The following is an 18035-nucleotide window of genomic DNA, read 5'->3' on the forward strand; positions in this document are numbered from 1 at the left end:
TAGGTGGGACAATTATATATCCGACTGGCATCCCCAGGTGCCTACAGTGCCATGCTCTTGGCAGGCACTCAGAATGGGTGGTTTAAGGGCTAACACTCCAAACATTCACATTGTACACAAGATGGCTCCTTCTAGAAAACCTTTGCAGATATTCCTGGCCTCCTTCCCCCGAGATGAACTCTGGAAAACACTCTGAGGTTGCACTGTCCAGTAAGATAGACACTAGCTACATATAGTTATTTAAATTGAATTAAAATTAAATAAAATTCAACATTCAGTTCCTTTATCCCACTACCCACATTTCAAGTGCTCAACAGTCACATGTGTCTAGAAGCTCCTATATTAGACAGCACAGACATAGAACATTTCCATCTTTATGTTCTCTGGGACAGCCCTGCAGGGAGTTATAGTGAGAAGCCTGTGGGCTCTGGATTGCTACAAGCCCTGGGTTCAAATCCTGTCTTTGCTATTTCACAGCCCTAAAATGTGGGCAGGTTACTTGACCTCTCTGTGAGCCTCAGCTGTAAAAGTGGGCAATTACAGACCCTCCCTCATACAACTTTGATGAGTATTCAGAGATAGCAAATGTGAGAGGCTTTGCTCAAAGACATAGTTAGCTCTCAAAAATCATCAGCTATTATAATTATACATGAATATGACAGCTTCAGTTTCTAACAGTGTGAAAATGCTGGATTCTGAGAGTTCCATAGAGTATCAGCCCTTCCTAACTTGCTTGGGAAGCTGGCGGCCCACCCCTTGCCCAGCCTGGAGTAAGTCTACAATCGGAGCTGGTTTTTCTCTCTTCTGTCTTTAGAGCACAGAGCTGCTCAATCAACCTTTGATGAATGAAGAAATGAATGAATGGGGCCAATACAGCCAGGATCTGACTGGGCCTTTTGTAAGAATGAGCAAGAGGCTCCAGGAAGTCATTATTATTATGCTTCAAATACAACTGGCCTGGTCTTTTTTTTCCTGCAAGAAAAAACAAACAAACAAACAACCCTCTCCTGGGGAATCACCTTAAGCTTCCCTCTGCTCTCTCACCTACAGTCCACTCCTCGGGGACAATTAGCCAAGGAAGGAGCTCAAGGGTCTTGGCCCTTCCCCCTTCGGCCCAACATAACCTCCTCCCCCCACTTTGAGCAAATGCCTGGAATTCTTTCAACAGGAGGACAAAGCCTTTCATCTGCCAATTACTGATAAAGAGAAAATGCAAATATTGCTGGGAAGGTGATCCATCAAGGGCCCAACATTTATTGAGTGACCACTTAGTAGCGGGCGGCAGGGTAGGCATTCTGGGGGCGTCAAAGGGGAACAAACCCCTGGCTGGCCCATTCTTCTCTCTGGTCTGTGGTTTCCTGGTGGTTTGTAGAGGGAGGGGATTAAATTAGGTGACTACTCAACCCCTTCCCACTCTGACAGGCCAGGAACTCCCCATCGGGGTGATATATGGACTTAACTGTTTTTACACGAAGGTGTCTGCCATTGGGTCTTTTCCTGATACCAGCTTTTGGGGACACCATGAGACCACATGGGGAGGCAGTAAGGTCTTTGGGAGGAAAGGAGAATTAAGACCAAGTGTTTTGTTTCACAGGTTTGCTTTACTGCACTTAACTCATGACCTTCCAGCCCACTGCAGCCTCCTTTGAACATGTTTATCTCATTATTGGGAGCAGTGAAGATGGTCAATATCCAGAAAAAGGATATGCTGGCAGAGCCAGGCTCCAGTGTGAGCCCCAGCAACCCCGCTTATATAATCTGTGTGATCTTGGGTGATTGGCTCTCCCTTTCTGAGTTACAGTTTCCTTCTCTGCAAAATGAGGAATAACAAAACTATTTCCCTGAAAGGGTTCTTGCGAGAAAGAGAGAAGCAAATAAAACGGTCCCTGGTTCTTGACAGAGGCTGAAGGCAAAACCCCTCACGCCCATTAAGCCAAGGTGGGCGATTTCAGTTTGGAAAACATGTTGATGTTCACCAGCTAGTGGACTTGGATTAAAACAGACTTCAAAGAGTAGTCTTTGGAGGGTGGGTGGAAAAAAATACAGAAAGATAGGACAGGAAACTTCAAGGTGAGTGAGGGGGAAGCTGTCTCTTACGCAGACGGCTCACATATGATCTCTGATGGGGAAGCCACTTCCTCTCCACTTATCTGTCTGATCACTGTGTTGACACGGGGAGGATATGGGGGTAAAGCAATCACCCAGATTCAAAACTTCTCTGAGCCTCAGTTTCCCATCTGCAAAATGATTTGCTCCAACTATCCCACAGGGTTCATGAGAGAAGTAAAATTATAAGTATGGGAAGTTTGTTTGCAAAGCCTGCTGTGAGCAGGTATAAGGCTCTTTTACTGTAGCCCTGGTGCCATGTCATCTCATCGTGATCTTTACCTCCAAGATCAGGCCTAGTTGGGCTGGAAGAATGTTTAGGGCCAGCTTTTCTCACAACCAAAGTCGACCTGACTGTTGTTCATCATGGACTTACAGGATAACACGTTTAGGATTCCAGTTTTGGGGGTGGTTACAGTGAACGAGGTATGTGGACAGCATACCGAGATCTAATGATACTCCGTATTTGTATAGAGGGTGCCCATACCTCCGCCAAGAAGCGCTGTAGGCTTAATCAAGGGGTGCCCAAAGTTCCCCGCGCCCCATCCCAGCGCCTTGCACCTTTCCACCGACATTTCTCCTGTAAACCGCCAATAAGGGCTTACCCTTCGCATGTTTGCCAGCTGCGTTAGGAGGCGCCAGATCCGATTCTCTCGGTAGTTCACTCCTGAGCATCTATTTCCTCCGCTTGGCGAGCGCAGGGACCTTTAAAAAATGTCCAACTTCTCTTCCAGGGCTTGTCGCCTAGTAAAGGACTCCACAGACGCGGGCAGAGTGAATGAATGAAAGGCAACGTCTTCCGGTCAGCTCGGGTCTGAAAAGGCTTTGGTCTGGCTGTATTTCCTGTACCTGTGTGTATGTGGATCCTTATCTTTGAGTCCAGGAGTTTAAAAGCTATGCAGTCCGTACAGGTATGGAGCTGCGCTCTTTTCTTCCTGAGCCCCCAGATGCCTCCTCCGTATGGCAGGTCCGCTTATGGGGATCTAGAGAGGATCCCCCCCAAAAAACACGTAGTAGAAAAGAAAAAAAAATTATATATACACAAACTGTTTTGAATTTGGGTCGGCCACGTAGGTAACGAGGTGGGGTGAGTGAAGGAAGAGGAAGAGGGGTAGCCCATGGGGGCCGTGGGCAATGGGGGCAGGGATTGAGGTGGGAGGTCGTTTTTGGGGGGTGCCAGGCCCCGGGGGCTTTCACTCCAGCATGCTCGGCTTGCATTTCCGCGCCTCCCGCTGAGGCCAGCCGTGCAAATCTGCACCTCCCTCCCCACCCCCTCCCTCCTTCCCTTCCTCCCTGCCCCGCCATCTCCGGGATGCGCCCGCCGCCTGCAACTCAGCCCTTCCAAAAGTCAGCTCTGCACACAACTCCCGGGCGGCGGCGGCGCCTGCGTGCAGAGGCGCACTCGTGACCCAACAACAAAACAGCGATGCCAGGGCGCTAACGGCGCCCGGTGCCTCCCGGGCGCCCTCCCCGCCCCACACCTCCTCAGGCCACCGCCCCCGCCCACCCCCATCCCGGGCCGAGTGCCCCCCCCCCAAGCCGGGCCGCGGGCTCGGAGCGCGATCGGCAACAATGTTTACGTTCCGGGGATTATGACGTCGACGCCTCCCCCCACAACTGCTGAAAATGGTTTCCTAGGACTTTGCAAACGGATCTGCTTAAGTGTTGGTGCAAAACTTTGTAGATCTCGGCTCTGGCTAGCTTTATTTATTTATTTTTTGATTTGTTTTCTTTGGTCTTCCCTCCTTCCCCCCTCCGCCAAAATGCAGGGGGCAGGAGTGTTGACAATTAATTGGTGAACTCTCCTAAAAAAATGGAGGCAGAGAAAGACTCTGGAAGAAGATTGGTGTGTAGCTTTTTTTTTTTTCCAAATCTGTATCTGGTATATGATAGATCTATTTTTTTTGTTGTTGTTTCTTGCTGCCTTTTCTTTCCTTTTCTGTATTTTGCAAGAGGACCGGAAAAAAATATAATAAATTGCATGCAAAAGGAAGCAAGCAGCTTACTCCTCCAGTCCCTTGTGAGGCTCAGAGTCTCAGACACTTAAGTGGGGAGGTGGTAGCGGGGAAAGGCGTGGAGGGGGGTGCTCAGCGGGCTCGGGGTTCGCCCGGAATCTGGGGGGCTGCGGGGCTGGGCGCTCGGCGGTGGAGGGAGGAGGCAGGGGATGCGGGGAGTGGCGGGGGATTCTCCTTAGGAAGTGAGTGTGCGCGCGCGCTTGTGGGGAGATGAGACAGCTGCTGGTGCGTTTTGGGGTCTCCGATAGGAGCTTTGTGGCGGGCCATCTGCCTCTCCCCCTCCCAAGCCCCGAACCCCCCCTCCCATCTCTTCTTTTTGCACTGGCGGTCGGTCGGCGGGGGCGGCTGGGGTCTCAGCCCTTCCATTTCAGCTTTCCAGCTTCCCCCGTAGCTCGGGGGCGGCTCCAGTCTTAGAAATGCCGCCGGCCCCCGGTTCCGGCTTCCCGGCTCTGCCGCTGCGGCCGCCAGGGCTGCTGTTAGCGCCGAGCCGGGCGCTGCGGCGGCTCCTCCCGGGGCCTACAAATGCCCCGCCAGCCCGTGCGCCGAGCCCCCCTCGCGGGTTACATAACCAGGCTCCCGGCCGAGTGGGCAAAACCTAACACCTCTCGGGGGTGGGGGGCAAGGGAGGCTCCCCCAGATATCCCTTCCATGGCCTCCAAAGATGCAGGAGGGGAGTGCCCTGTTTAGGGCGCAGCTTGACCCTGGGGGCGCGGGCCCCTCTCATTATCCCCATTTTCAGCATCTTTGGCTTTTGCGCAAAGTTGCTCCGGTCGCAGTGGTGGGGTGCAGGGGGCGCGCGGCTCCTGCACCTGTTCGAGCTGGGCCCAGGGTGAGAGGCGACCCCCACTTCCCCCAGTAATGTCCCGGGCTCTCTGGTTTGGGTCCCTGCAGCGCCCGATTGACCGCCAGAGATACGACGAGAACGAGGACTTGTCGGACGTGGAGGAGATCGTCAGCGTCCGCGGCTTCAGCCTGGAGGAGAAGCTGCGCAGCCAGCTGTACCAGGGGGACTTCGTGCACGCCATGGAGGGCAAAGGTGAGGCGCCCCCTCCTCGGGCAGTCCTCCGCGGCGCGGCCCGAGCGCACGTGGGGAGGGAGCTGCCGGTGGCTGGGTTCGTATTTCGCGCCCGCGTCCCCCATTCCAGGGGATCCGGTGACGAAACGAGGCCGAGCACTGGGGGGGGGGGTGGGGTGGGCTGGGTGGCGAGGGAGGAGGGCAGGCGGGAACCGGGGCCGGGCGTGGGCCTAGGCCCGGCCCGCGCCCACCACCAGCCCCAGGGTGGGGAGAGCCAGGGGCCCGGTGGACTGAGGGACCTGGGGACCGACGGGCGGACAGATGGAGGGCGGGTGCGCCGCGTTCTACCCCTCCCGGAGCCGGCCCAGCTCCTTGCGCTGCACAAGGTGCAGCCGATGGGCTGGAGCGGGGCTGGGGCACCCCAGGGGCATTGGGGTGGGGGACCCCCAGGCCTGTAGCCTCCCAAACCCCGTGCCATTTCGGGCCCTGCCAGTTAGGACCTGGCGCTGGGGACGCCCCCGGTCACTTAGTGACACCTCCTCAGGCCTGGGGTCTGCTGAGCTCCATCACCTCGTGAGCCGTGTTAGATGGGAGCAGGGTGGGTGACCCGGAGTTGTTGGCTGGCCCCCGCTTAAGCCTGAGGTCTCTAGCCCTGCAGCCCTGATGCTTGAAGTGGGGACTGTGGGTAAGGGGGTTATCCCCCCGTCAGGCTTCAGGCTGCCCCCTGGCAGTTTGAGGTGAAGACTTGGGGCACCCCCCCCCACCCCGGGAAACAGGGTCTCTTCCCAGGGCTGAGGCCTTGAGAGCTCTGTCCCTCTTGTGGGCCCTGCCAGTTTAGAGCAGAAGTTGGAGAAGCCTCTGGGGTTTGGGAATGTCACCCTAGCCTGAGACCTTCAGGGCCTATCTCCCTGACCCTGGTACTAGCAAAGTGTCTGGGAGTGTCTTCCAGACTTTGAGGTGATGCTCTGTCTGGCTTGGGTCTAAGGCCTGCAAGGCCCCTGGTTTGGCCTGTGGGATTGGGGTTTTGGATTTGCCCTGCCTACTTAGGCATCTCCCTATGCCCTTCTGGGGTTTGTAAGTTCATTTTTGCCCCTCAGACATTTGGGTTTCCTGTATATTACTCTGTTCCCATTTTGTTTATCCCCTTCCCCCTTGGAAAACCCTCCCAACCCTCAGTGAGCTGATAACTGGGAAGCGCCTCCCGCCTCCAGGTTCCGGTTGAGTGGCTAGGGCTATGGGGTTAGCCCCTAGGAGAGACCGCCTAGCTTTGCATTTTTGAAGTTTCTCTTTTGTGCCCATTGCTTCCTGGAGTGCCGGGCTTCGGTGGTAGGGGGTAGTTGTGAGAGGAGGGAAGAAGAAATTTCTTCTAGCCTGCCAGGTCTTAAGAGCATTGCACCCAGAGGCCAGACAGTTCAGGGGTCTAGTCTCAACTACATTTAAATTTCCTTAGCACAAATGGGATTTTAATTCCTCTCCTTCCCCATTTTTCTTGAGTCGTTTGGCGGATCGTAGGAGAAAGCAGTATGCAGCTCTTCCTGGTCATTGGTGAGGAATTCTCTGCCCAGGATCTCAGTGTTTTCTCAGGCTCATTTGAGGAAGTTGAAGCTGACCCTGGGGGTGGACTCTGGGTGTGTGTGTATGGGGTGGGCTGGGGGTTTCCAGCGAGGGAGAGCCCTTAAATCTGCTGTCCAGGCTCCTTTCAAGGGAGAGGGCTCTAGGGTTTTTGGTTGTTAATTCAGATCTTGCCCCAAAACTCGAGGGAGGAGCTGAGAAACAGAAGGAGCCCTTAGCCTGGATTCAAAATAGAAGCTTCTTAAACTTCTCTGCCTTTAAATCCTTAGGAATCCCCATTCACTGGGAGCTCCTGGGGATCTGAGCTGCTAAGGTCAGGACTTTCCCCAGCTCTGGTTTTGTTCTCTCTCCTCTGAGCAGAGTTGCCTTGGCCTCTCCCTACCCCCACTCCCCCAAGCTGCCCTAGTGAACTGTTCCCTGGGGCAGGGGCTTCAGTGGCCTGGGATCTCCTCTATCTCCCTTCTGACTGGCCAGGGAGGGCTTGTGCCTTTGTGAATTGCTTCAGTTACCTGAGGATTTGGGGATATGAGGATTTATCTCCGTCTCCCTCACCTCCATATTTAGGGATATGGTTGGGTCAGATCCCCTACTTTTAGAACTCAGGAGGATGGAAGCCAAGGCTTCCTTCGTGCTCTAGGGCTTTCCATAAGGATGTTGGGGGTCTACACTAGACAAGCGTCAGTCAGACAGAAAAACTACGCGGGGAATTTTCTTCAGGCCTCACTATGTCCCCCTTCACACAGCCTTCACCTGGGGAGCATCCCTCTTGGTTATCCAGCTGAAGCAAGTGTTCTGATGGCTGCAGCAGAATTTCACTGTTAAGACAGCAAAGCTGTGCCCAGTTCCCTAGTTATTTTGGCACCAGATACACAGTTTCCAGGGAAACCGGCTTTTCCCCCCTCCCCTTCACCATGCAGGATATTACAATAAGATCTTCCCTGATGCTTAGCTTCAATGAGAACCCTCCTCCCAGCCTCCTCTCTGGGGCTTCAGATCCTCCCAGGTGGCATTCTTCAATTTTGCAGTTCCTTTACTTTCTGAGCTCAGCTTGGGATGTGTTTCTCCATCCGTCCCTCTCGAGCAGTGATAACTGGGCTGTGTGGGGCTCTTTCATGAGGCTCCCCCCCCAGTCCTCTCCAGCCTTGGGCTGTTCATTGACAAGTTCTGCCCCGTGGGGCATGCAGGCAATGACTGAGCAGGCAGAGGAGCTGAGAGTTGGCCTGGCTTCTCTTGGGCTTTGCCTTATCCATTTCCTTGTCATTTTCTAGGGAGCTCTTGCCCTGAGCGCTGGTGCCTGCATCTAGTATAACCCCTGCCGCTTCCTCCATCGTTTTTCTTCCCCTAACCAATGGATCATGGTTCATTTGCTCCTTCAGGACTTAACCAACCTGTTTTAATTCCAATCTCCAAACAGATTTCAACTATGAGTACGTGCAGAGAGAAGCTCTCAGAGTTCCCCTGATATTTCGAGAAAAGGATGGCCTGGGAATTAAGTAAGTTGCTGAAACCAATTGCTTCTTCCCCTGTCTGCTTCCCTAACACAGTTTGTTGCTTGGGATGGATTTCTTCCACCCTTTTCCTTACCTCTCATCTCTGAGAAGGATTTTTCTTCATTATTTGGGGATTGTATCTCCTTGTTCAAGGCCTGACAGAGGGGAAAAACTCTTTAAAGATGAGTCTGGATTTTCAGAGAATTTGGATGGAGAGTACTTAAACGGCGTGGACTTTTTCCCCTGACCCACCCCAGTTACACGCAGTGACTTCCTGAAGAGAACTGTGTCCTCCCCCTGAATCAGGACACTAAGGCAGGGCCTGAGCTGCAAAGGGATTGGCCAGCTTCTGGGCCCAGAGGCAGGACTCCTACATGCATATTTTCTACTCAGACTTGCACTATGTGGGAAACGGGCCCTTTTCTGTGGAGGGTGTGTTTCCTAGGATGCTAGGCCCTCTTCTCCCCAGCACCTGCCTCCCATGGTGTCTTGTCTGGTTTACATTCTCTTCAGAGCTTCTGCTGGGGGAGAGATCCATCCGGAGGCTGGCTGGAAGAACAGGTTTCCACCCCTTGGGCAGGGGTGGGGGAGGAAGCCGAGGGCTTCATCACAGCCTCCCTCCCTCCACAGCATCTACTGCCAGTCATTCCTACCAACAGAAATCAAACCTTTGGCATCACTATTAGTTAATAGTGCACCTCATCACAGTCATCATAGCCAGTGTCACCAAATCCCTGAAATTGGTGCGATATATTTTTTTTTCCTCTAAACTTAAAAGGGGTCCCTCCCACCCTCCATACAACTCCTTACGGAGAGTATTTTCTAGAAGAGGAGCCACGGGGAGGGCTACCCACCCTAAAAGAAAGCAAGTGTTTGAACGCCCAACTCTGGCGCTTACCTTGACAGTACACTTCAGTCTTCCCCGGATAAGTGGCAGGGGGACAGTGGTTGTCCATCCTCTTCTCTGTAGCTACGCTGAGGTCAGGTGTCAGGGAGAGTGAGGGGTTTGGTCTGCCGTTGAGGTGAGGAAGCCGCTGACCGGTTTGGGGGGTGACCCTCCCGCTGAGTTATCCCATTTTGGATTCCCAGCATGAGGACCAGGCGACTCTCTTGGAAAAATGGCCTCCCTCTGCCCCCATTGTTGGGTCTAACCCTGTTATTTCTTCTCATCAAATGTCTGTGTTCCTCTTTTTCGAGGATGCCCGACCCTGATTTCACAGTCCGAGATGTCAAACTCCTAGTGGGTAAGTTGCTGTGTGTGCGTGGCCCAGAGATGCTGAATTGGGGGGGCGTGGTAGTGGCGGGGGACGAGGCCTGTACCACCTGCCTCTTTGGATATTTAACTGCCTCTGAAAAGAAAGTCCCCATGAGAGGAGGCAGGAGCAGGTGTGAGCTGCAACTGTCTCATTCTGGAGAACAGGTCAGGTTGCAAAGCCGTAAGAAGCTGTATTGGAGGGTGTTTGCCAGTGCAGTTTTAGGAGGCTGATTTGGACCCTAGCCTCCAGCTTGGGTGTCATCAAGGCAATCTTAGATCTCTCCTTTGCGTTTGTTTGTGGGTTGCTGGGTAAACACTGGGTGCTGTGTGACCCCTGAAAGACTTTCAGAACTTTCAAGGGGAGGGATCATTCTTCCTGCTTCCTCAGGGTTCCAGACACGTCTAGGGCAGGGCTTGGCACTGAGCACCTACAGAGCTTGGCTGGACTCACTGAGTGCCCCGGACTCCTGACCAGGTAGTGGGCTGCCTTTCAGATTTTACAGGAAGTTGGTCAATACATCCATTCTTTCCAGAAGTGTTTCTCAAGTCACTCCTACGTGGTAGGCTAATTCAGAGCTGTGAGCAGGACAGACAAGATCCCTGCCCTCTTGGTTGGAGTGACAGGCAACAAAGAAATAAATAGTTTTAAAAAATTTACGTCTTTTCAGAGGGTGATAAGGGATATGAAGAAGTAAAGCAAGGTAATGGGATGGAGCTTGCTGGAGCTGTGTTTTGTTTTAGGTGGGGGGTGGTCAGGGAGGGCCTCTGGGTGGAGGTGATGAGGACGTTTGGACAGAGACCTGACTGATGAGAAGCCAGCTGTGGGAAAGAACATTCCAGATGGAGGAATGAACAAGGGCAAAGGGTGGGGGAGGAATGGAAGGAGTGAGGGGACGAAGTAGTAGGAGAGGTGGGAGAAGTTGCAGGGCCAGGCCCACGTAGGACCTTCTAGGCCCTGGTGGGGAATATGGGTTTAACTGCTGGGGTGATGGGAGGCCACTGGGGACTTTTAAAGTGTGGTGAGGCGGTAGCTTTGTGATCTGATTATTTTCTTGGGGGGGGGAATTAAAAATATTTTTAAAATTGAGATAGAATTCATATACCATAAAATTCACCATCTAACCATTTTAAAGTGTGCAATTCAGTGGTTCTTTTTTTTCTTTTTGGCCACGTTGCCTGGCTTGCAGGACCTTAGTTCCCTGACCAGGGATTGAACTGGGGCCACAGCAGTGAAAGTGCCGAGTCCTAACCACTGGACCGCCAGGGAATTCCCCAGTGGTTCCTAATATATTCACAATGTTGTGCAACCATTACCACTAACTAATTCCAGAGCATTTTCTTCGCCCCCAAAGTAAGCCCTGTACCTCCCAGTTCCCCTCTCCTTCCATCCCCTGATGGCCAATCTGCTTTTTGCCTCTGTGGGTTTGTCTCTTCTGGATATTCCATATAAGTGGAATCATAATATGTGGTCCTTTGTGTGTGGCTTCTTTCACTTGGCCTCATGTTTTCAAGGTTCATCTATGTTGTAACATGTCTCAGTACTTGATTACTTTTTAAGGCTGATCAGTATCCCATTATATGGATAGACCACGTTTTGTTTACGCATTCCTCTGTTGATGAACATTTTAGTTGTTTCTACTTCTTGGGTATTATGAATAATGCTGCTATGACTATTCATGTACAAGTTTTAGTGTGAACATACATATTCACTTCTTTGGGGTATATATGTAGGAAGGGACCTGTTGGGTCATAGGGTAACTACATTTAATCTCCTCAGGAACTGCCACACTGTTTTCCAAAGTAGCTGCGCCATTTTAAATTCCCATTAGCAACATACGAGGGTTCTAATTTCTCTACATCTTTACCCACACTTGTTATTGTCTGTCTTGTGTGTGTGTGTGTGTGTGTTTGTCTGTCTTTTTGATGCTAGCCATCCTGGTGGGTGTGAAGTAATGTGATCTGATTTAAGTTCTATAAAAGCTGACTCTTGTGGTTGTATGGAGAATGAGGGCAGCTGACCAGTAGGTGTGCAGAGATCCAGCCTGAATTATTATTATTATTTTTTAAATTAATTAATTGATTTTTGGCTGTGTTGGGTCTTTGTTGCTGCCCGTGGCTTTCTCTTGTTCCCACGAGTGGGGGCTACTCTTCGTCGCGGTGCATGGGCTTCTCATTGCAGTGGCTTCTCTTGTTGCGGAGCATGGGCTCTAGGCGTGCAGGCTTCAGTAGTTGTGGCGCACGGGCTCAGTAGCTCGCGGGCTCTAGCGCGCAGGCTCAGTAGTTGTGGTGCATGGGCTCAGTTGCTCCGCGGCATGTGGGATCTTCCCGGACAGGGCTCGAACCTATGTCCCCTGCATTGGCAGGCGGATTCTTAACCACTGCACTGCCAGGGAAGTCCCCAGCCTGAATTATTGACCCAGAGATGTGTTAACTCAGAAGGGAGAACCAGGGACTTCCTTGGCAGTCCAGTGGTTAAGACTCAGCACTTCCACTGCAGCGGGTGCGGGTTCCATCCCTGGTTTGGGGAACTAAGATCCCGCATGACACGTGGCGGAAAAAAAGAAAAAGAAGAAGGAGGATCAGTTGGCTATAAGGAGGTGCTGCTGTTGACAGAAGGATCTCAGTTAACTGGTGAGGGCTTGCTCAGGAGATAGATTTTTTTTTTAAAAGCTGGATTCTAGAAATGCTGAAGGAAGTGGACATCAGAACAGAAGGAGGCAGCCTTCCAGCAGTGAGCAGAAGATGGGGCAATGGACCCCGTAAATCAAATCTTGGCACAGGTGACTCTCTCTGGTGCCTCAACCCACCCCCAGCCTTTGTTGTTGGGACTCAGCTCTGCTACTCGGCTGAGTGATTTGGCGCAAGCTACTCCTCAGCTGCAAAATGGAGCTGAGAGCAGAACCTGCCTCAAAGAACGATCCTGTCAGAGAATGAATGAATGCTTAGCATTATGGCGGATGACGAAATGGTCCCCATTATTATTCTAATGGCAGGATGTGGATCCGATGAAGTTCTCTTTATGGATAAGGATGAAAGCCAGATTCTCAAATCTGGGGATCAGGGAACATCACAGTCTCAGGAATGTTGCCCTCGTGCTTTTGAAGAATTTTCAAGCCCTTTGTAGTTTTGTTATTCCCTGGTTGTATCCAGGCTGCCTCTTTCCTTGAGCCTCATTCTTCTCATTGTGAGAGCAAGAGGATTCAATTAGATGGTCCTGACGTCCTTGCCAGCTCTCAAAAAAGTCTAGGATGGCAAAGAAAGCGTGAATAGTGAGACTTCCCTGGTGTCCAGTGGTTAAGACTTCTTGCTCCCAGTGCAGGGGGCACGGGTTCAATCCCTGGTCGGGGAACTAACTAAGATCCCGCATATCGCACAATGCGGCCAAAAAACCCTCCAAAAAAGTGGGAATAGTAATACCTGCAGCCTACGTCTCTTGGCATTTCTGTAATGATCGAACGGATTGGTGAATATGAAAGTGCTTTGTAAAGGTATAGCACCGTGAGGGATGCCTGTAATGGCAGTTAGCAGCAGGTAGGATTATTCCCACTGAGAGTGCACACAGGCTTCTGGAGAGTGGCGAAGGGGAAGATTTGTCATGGTGACATAAGTGACAAATGTAACTCTATCTGCCCTAAGCAAAACAGAATTCAGCGGTTTATGTAATAAGTTCAGGATGTGACCTTAGGCGTTTCTAGATCTAGGTGCTCCAAGAAGATCTCAAGGTCTTGGCTCTTACTTTGCATTTTTGCTTCCCTTTTATTTTGCTTCCTCTTTCTGCTTCATTCTCCGGCAAGTTTCTCCCCACATGGCAGCAAAAATGGGGAGCAAAACCCCACACCCGGCCCAGCTGAACCATGTGGACTGAGAATGGGGAAGGAGTGACTCCTCAGGGTTGCTGGGTGACGTAACCACGTCCCTAACACAAATGGGATTTCTTTTTTTTTTTTTTTGGCCATGCCGCATGTCTTGCGGAATCTTAGTTCCCCGACCGGGGATTGAACCCACGCCCTCGGCAGTGAGAGCGTGGAGTCCTAACCACTAGACCACCAGGGAATTCCCACAAATGAAAGTTCTGTGGATGGCAGAGTATGGGGGAGGCTGGACCATCCCTTGAAGTTAGTGGAGGATCTCAGCCTGTCTTCCAGCCTCTTGTCCCCTCCCCAGGCCCTGTATCTTGGGAGGCAACTGTCTGAGAAGCGGGTGGTGCACAGCCAGCTATTAGGCCACAACCTGGGGCTACAGACTCCTCTCTGATCTCCTAAAATTGGGCTTTTTTCTCTCAGCCCTGTTTATCTGCCCACTGGAAGACAGGCATCTAGCCTCTGTTTTTATCTCCTCACCTCTAAAGAACCAAAACGAAAAGTGGCACTTTCCATTTCTTTGGCACTGTACGCTTAAAATGAAAGCTTTTTATTGAAGTCTAATATACATATAGAAAAGTGCACATATAGTAATCCTGTAGTTAAAATTTGTATAATTTTAACAAATTGAACACACCAGGGTATTTGGAAGCCCAGGATCAAACCCCCCTTGAATTCCCATCCAGTCACTCCCTCCACTGTTGTCCTGACTTCTTCTAATGGTGTGGATGAATTTTGCCTGTTTTCATACTTTGTGTTAGTGGAATCATACAGGGTGTCTGTCCTCTTTTGGTTTTGGCGTTTTATCACTCAACTTTGTGTTTACGAGATTCATCCATATTGTTGTGTGCAGTTGTAGATGATTTATTTTCATTGCTATATAGTTTTCCATTATGTGATTATTTCACAATTGATTTATTCATTCTATTAGTGGGTACTTGGGTAACTGCCAGTTTAAGGTTGTATGCATAGTGCTGCTATGAACATTCTAGGCATGATTGGTGAACAAATGGATGCATTTCTGTTGGGCATATACTTAAGAGCAGAATTGCGTGGGTCAGAATTTACATATATGTTCAGTTTTAGTAGATCCTGTCAAGTAGTTGTCCAGTGGATTGTTCTGGTTCTGATTGCGCCATGTCCTTACCCAGAGTTGGTGTGTTCATCATGTTCATTGTAGTCATGCCTCCATGCTGATGGGAGTATAGTTTTATTTCACTGTGTTGCACTTGGCATTTTTCTAATGATTGATGAAATTGAGCTCCATTTCATATGTTTATTTGCTATTTGGATATCTTCTTTTATGAAATGTTTGATCAAGACTTTTCTTCATTATTTTATTTTATTTTTTTTTCTTTTTGCGGTATGCGGGCCTCTCACTGTTGTGGCCTCTCCCGTTGCGGAGCACAGGCTCCGGACGCGCAGGCCCAGAGGCCATGGCTCACGGGCCCAGCCGCTCCGCGGCATATGGGATCCTCCCAGACTGGGGCACGAACCCGTATCCCCTGCATCGGCAGGCGGACTCTCAACCACTGCGCCACCAGGGAGGCCCTCTTCATTATTTTAAAGATTGTTTCTTATTTAAAAAAAAAATTTTTTTTATTGAAGTATAGTTGATTTACGTTGTGTTAGTTTCATGTGTACAGCAAAGTGATTCAGTTATACCTATATGTGTGTGTGTGTGTGTGTGTGTGTGTGTGTGTATCAGATTCTTTTCCATTACAGGCTATTACAAGATATTGAGTATAGTTCCCTGTGCTATACAGTAGGTTCTTGTTATTTATTTTATATATAGTACTGTGTATCTATTAATCCCAAATTCTTAATTTATCCCTTCCCCCACATTACCCTTTGATAAGCATAAGATTGTTTTCTATGTCTGTGAGTCTGTTTCTGTTTTGTAAATAAGTTCATTTGTATCATTTTTTAAGATTCCATGTATGATTGATATAATATAATATTTGTCTTTGACTTACTTCACTTACTATGATAATTTCTAGGTCCATCCATGTTGCTGCAAATGGCATTATTTCATTCTTTTTAATGGCTGTGTAATATTCCATTTTGTGTGTGCGTGTGTATATATATATATATTTTTATATACACACACACACACACACACACACACACCACATTTTTATCCATTCATTAGCTGATGGACCCTGAGGTTATTTCCATGTCTTGGCTATTGTAAATAGTGCTCCTGTGAACATTGGGGTACATGTATCTTTTCTAAATAGAGCTTTCTGTCTTTTCTGGATATATACCAGAAAAGTGGGATTGCTGGATCATATGGTAACTCTATTTTTAGTGGTTTTTTTTTAAATTAATTAATTTTTTGGCTGTGTTAGGTCTTCGTTGATGCGTGTGGGCTTTCTCTAGTTGCGGCAAGCGGGGGCTACTCTTCGTTGCGGTGCACGGGCTTCTCATTGCAGTGACTTCTCTTGTTGCGGAGCACGGGCTCTAGAGCACATGGGCTTCAGTAGTTGCGGCACATGGACTCAGTACTTGTGGCTCGTAGGCTCTAGAGCGCAGGCTCAGTAGTTGTGGCGCACAGGCTTAGTTGCTCCACGACATGTGGGATCTTCCTGGACCAGGGCTCGAACCCGTGTCCCCTGCATTAGCAGGCGGATTCTTAACCACTGTGCCACCAGGGAAGTCCCTTTTTTTCTTTTTTAAGATTTTTTCTTTTTTAAAATAATAAATAAATTAATTAATTGGCTGCATTGGGTCTTTGTTGCACGCGGACTTTCTCAATAGTTGCAGGGAGTGGGGGCTACTCTTCGTTGTGGTGCACGGGCTTCTCATTGTGGTGGCTTCTTTTGTTGCGGAGCATGGGCTATAGGTATGCAGGCTTCAGTAGCTGTGGCATGTGGGCTGAGTAGTTGTGGCTCCTGGGCTCTAGAGCACAGGCTCAGTAGTTGTGGCACATGGGCTTAGTTGCTCTGCGGCATGTGCGGTCTTCCCGGACCAGGGATTGAACCCATGTCCCCCGCATTGGCAGGTGGATTCTTAACCACTGCGCCAGCAGGGAAGCCTCTATTTTTTAGTTTTTTAAGGAACCTCCATATTGTTCTCCATAGTGACTACACCAATTTACATTCCTACCAATGTTGTAGGAGGGTTCCCTTTTCTCCACACCCTCTCCAGCATTTATTATTTGTAGACTTTTCGATGCTGGCCATTCTGACTTGTGTAAGGTGATACCTCAATGTAGTTTGGATTTGCATTTCTCTAATAATTAGTGATATTGAGCATCTTTTCACGTGCCATCTGTATGTCTTTGGGGAAAGGTCTGTTTAGGTCTTCGGGCCTCTCACTGTTGTGGCCTCTCCCATTGCAGAGCACAGGCTCGGGACACGCAGGCTCAGCGGCCATGGCTCACAGGCCTAGCCGCTCCGCGGCATGTGGGATCTTCCCAGACCGGGGCACGAACCCGTGTCCCCTGCATCGGCAGGCGGACTCTCAACCACTGCGCCACCAGGGAAGCCCTTCTGCCCATTTTTTGATTTTTTTTTTTTTTTTCTGGTTTGTTTGTTGTTTTTGATATTGAGTTGTATGAATTGTTTGTATATTTTGGAAATTAAGCCCTTGCTGGTCTCATCATTTGTGAATATTTTCTCCCAGTCTGCAGGTTGTCTTTTTGTTTTGTTTATGGTAAAGATTGTCTCTAATTGGTTGTAAGGTGTATCAGTTTGCTAGGGCCAAACATAACAAAGTACCACAGAATGGATGACTTAAACAACAGAAATTTTTTTTCTCATAATTCTGGAGCTGGAAGTCCAAGATCAAGGTGTCAGCAGGGTTAAGTTTCTTTGAAGGTCTCTCTCCTTGGCTTATAGATGGCTGTCTTCTCCCTGTGTCTTCCCATGGTGTTCCCTCTGTTTGTATCTGTGTCTAATCTCCTCTTCTTATGAGAACACCAGTCTTACTGGATTAGGGGCCACCCTAAAGACCTCATTTTAATTACCTCTTTAAAGAATTTATCTCCAAATATGGTTACTTACTGAGTTACTGGGGGTTAGAACTTCAACATATAAATTTTGGGGGACACAATTCAGCCCATAACATAAAGCTTCTTTCTGTATTCTGTATTCTGGATGTTAGTACATATTCCAAAATCATCTCCTACTTTTCACACTCTTAAAGATGTCTTTGAACTAACAGACAGTCTTAATTTTAACATAGAACACTTAGCTATTTCTGGTCCATTAGTTTGTTTTGTGTCTCATCAAATTAAGAAAATTTTGCATACTCTGAGATCACAAAGATATTCATATGTTTTTCTTGAAAAGCTTTAGTGTTTGAACTCTCACATGTACATATGTAGTTCATCTGGAATTGATTTTTGTGTTTGGTATGAGATAGGGGTCAAGATCCTTTTTTTTTCCTATATAAATATCCAGTTGATTAGTACCATTATTGAAAAAACATCCCCTCCCCATGGCACTGAATCAGGTGACTTTGTTGTGAATCAGGTGACTGTGTTTGTGTGGGTCTGTTTGATGCTGTAATCTGTGCCCCCCACCCCCAGGATCGCTATTCTGGAGAGTTCACGTAAAAAGACTGGGATATTTTCACATCTATGGGTTGGGAGTTGGGGGGATAGGGAGATTGGGGAAGAAATAATTCTTGTTGTCTCTGAAGATGCTTTAAACCCTCTGAGAAAATGTATCCATAAAGTACAGTGTCCCCACTCATTGTCTGTACTTATGTCACTGA

General features: G+C 49.3%; 1 protein-coding gene across 1 annotated transcript in view; it reads left to right on the plus strand.

Moving 5' to 3' along the window:
* The first annotated feature begins 3640 nt into the window (after window positions 1-3640).
* Window positions 3641-18035, plus strand: part of KDM2B (lysine demethylase 2B) — a 122609-nt gene continuing 108214 nt past the window's right edge. Inside the window, exons 1-4 of the mRNA XM_081252386.1 lie at window positions 3641-3952; window positions 5013-5157; window positions 8123-8201; window positions 9396-9442. Of these exons, the coding sequence (XP_081108512.1) occupies window positions 3920-3952; window positions 5013-5157; window positions 8123-8201; window positions 9396-9442 (304 nt within the window). The 5' untranslated portion in view covers window positions 3641-3919. The remainder of the gene's footprint in view (window positions 3953-5012; window positions 5158-8122; window positions 8202-9395; window positions 9443-18035) is intronic.

This window comes from Mesoplodon bidens (genome assembly GCF_964165515.1).
Source record: "Mesoplodon bidens genome assembly, chromosome: 13".
Lineage (NCBI taxonomy): Eukaryota > Metazoa > Chordata > Mammalia > Artiodactyla > Ziphiidae > Mesoplodon > Mesoplodon bidens.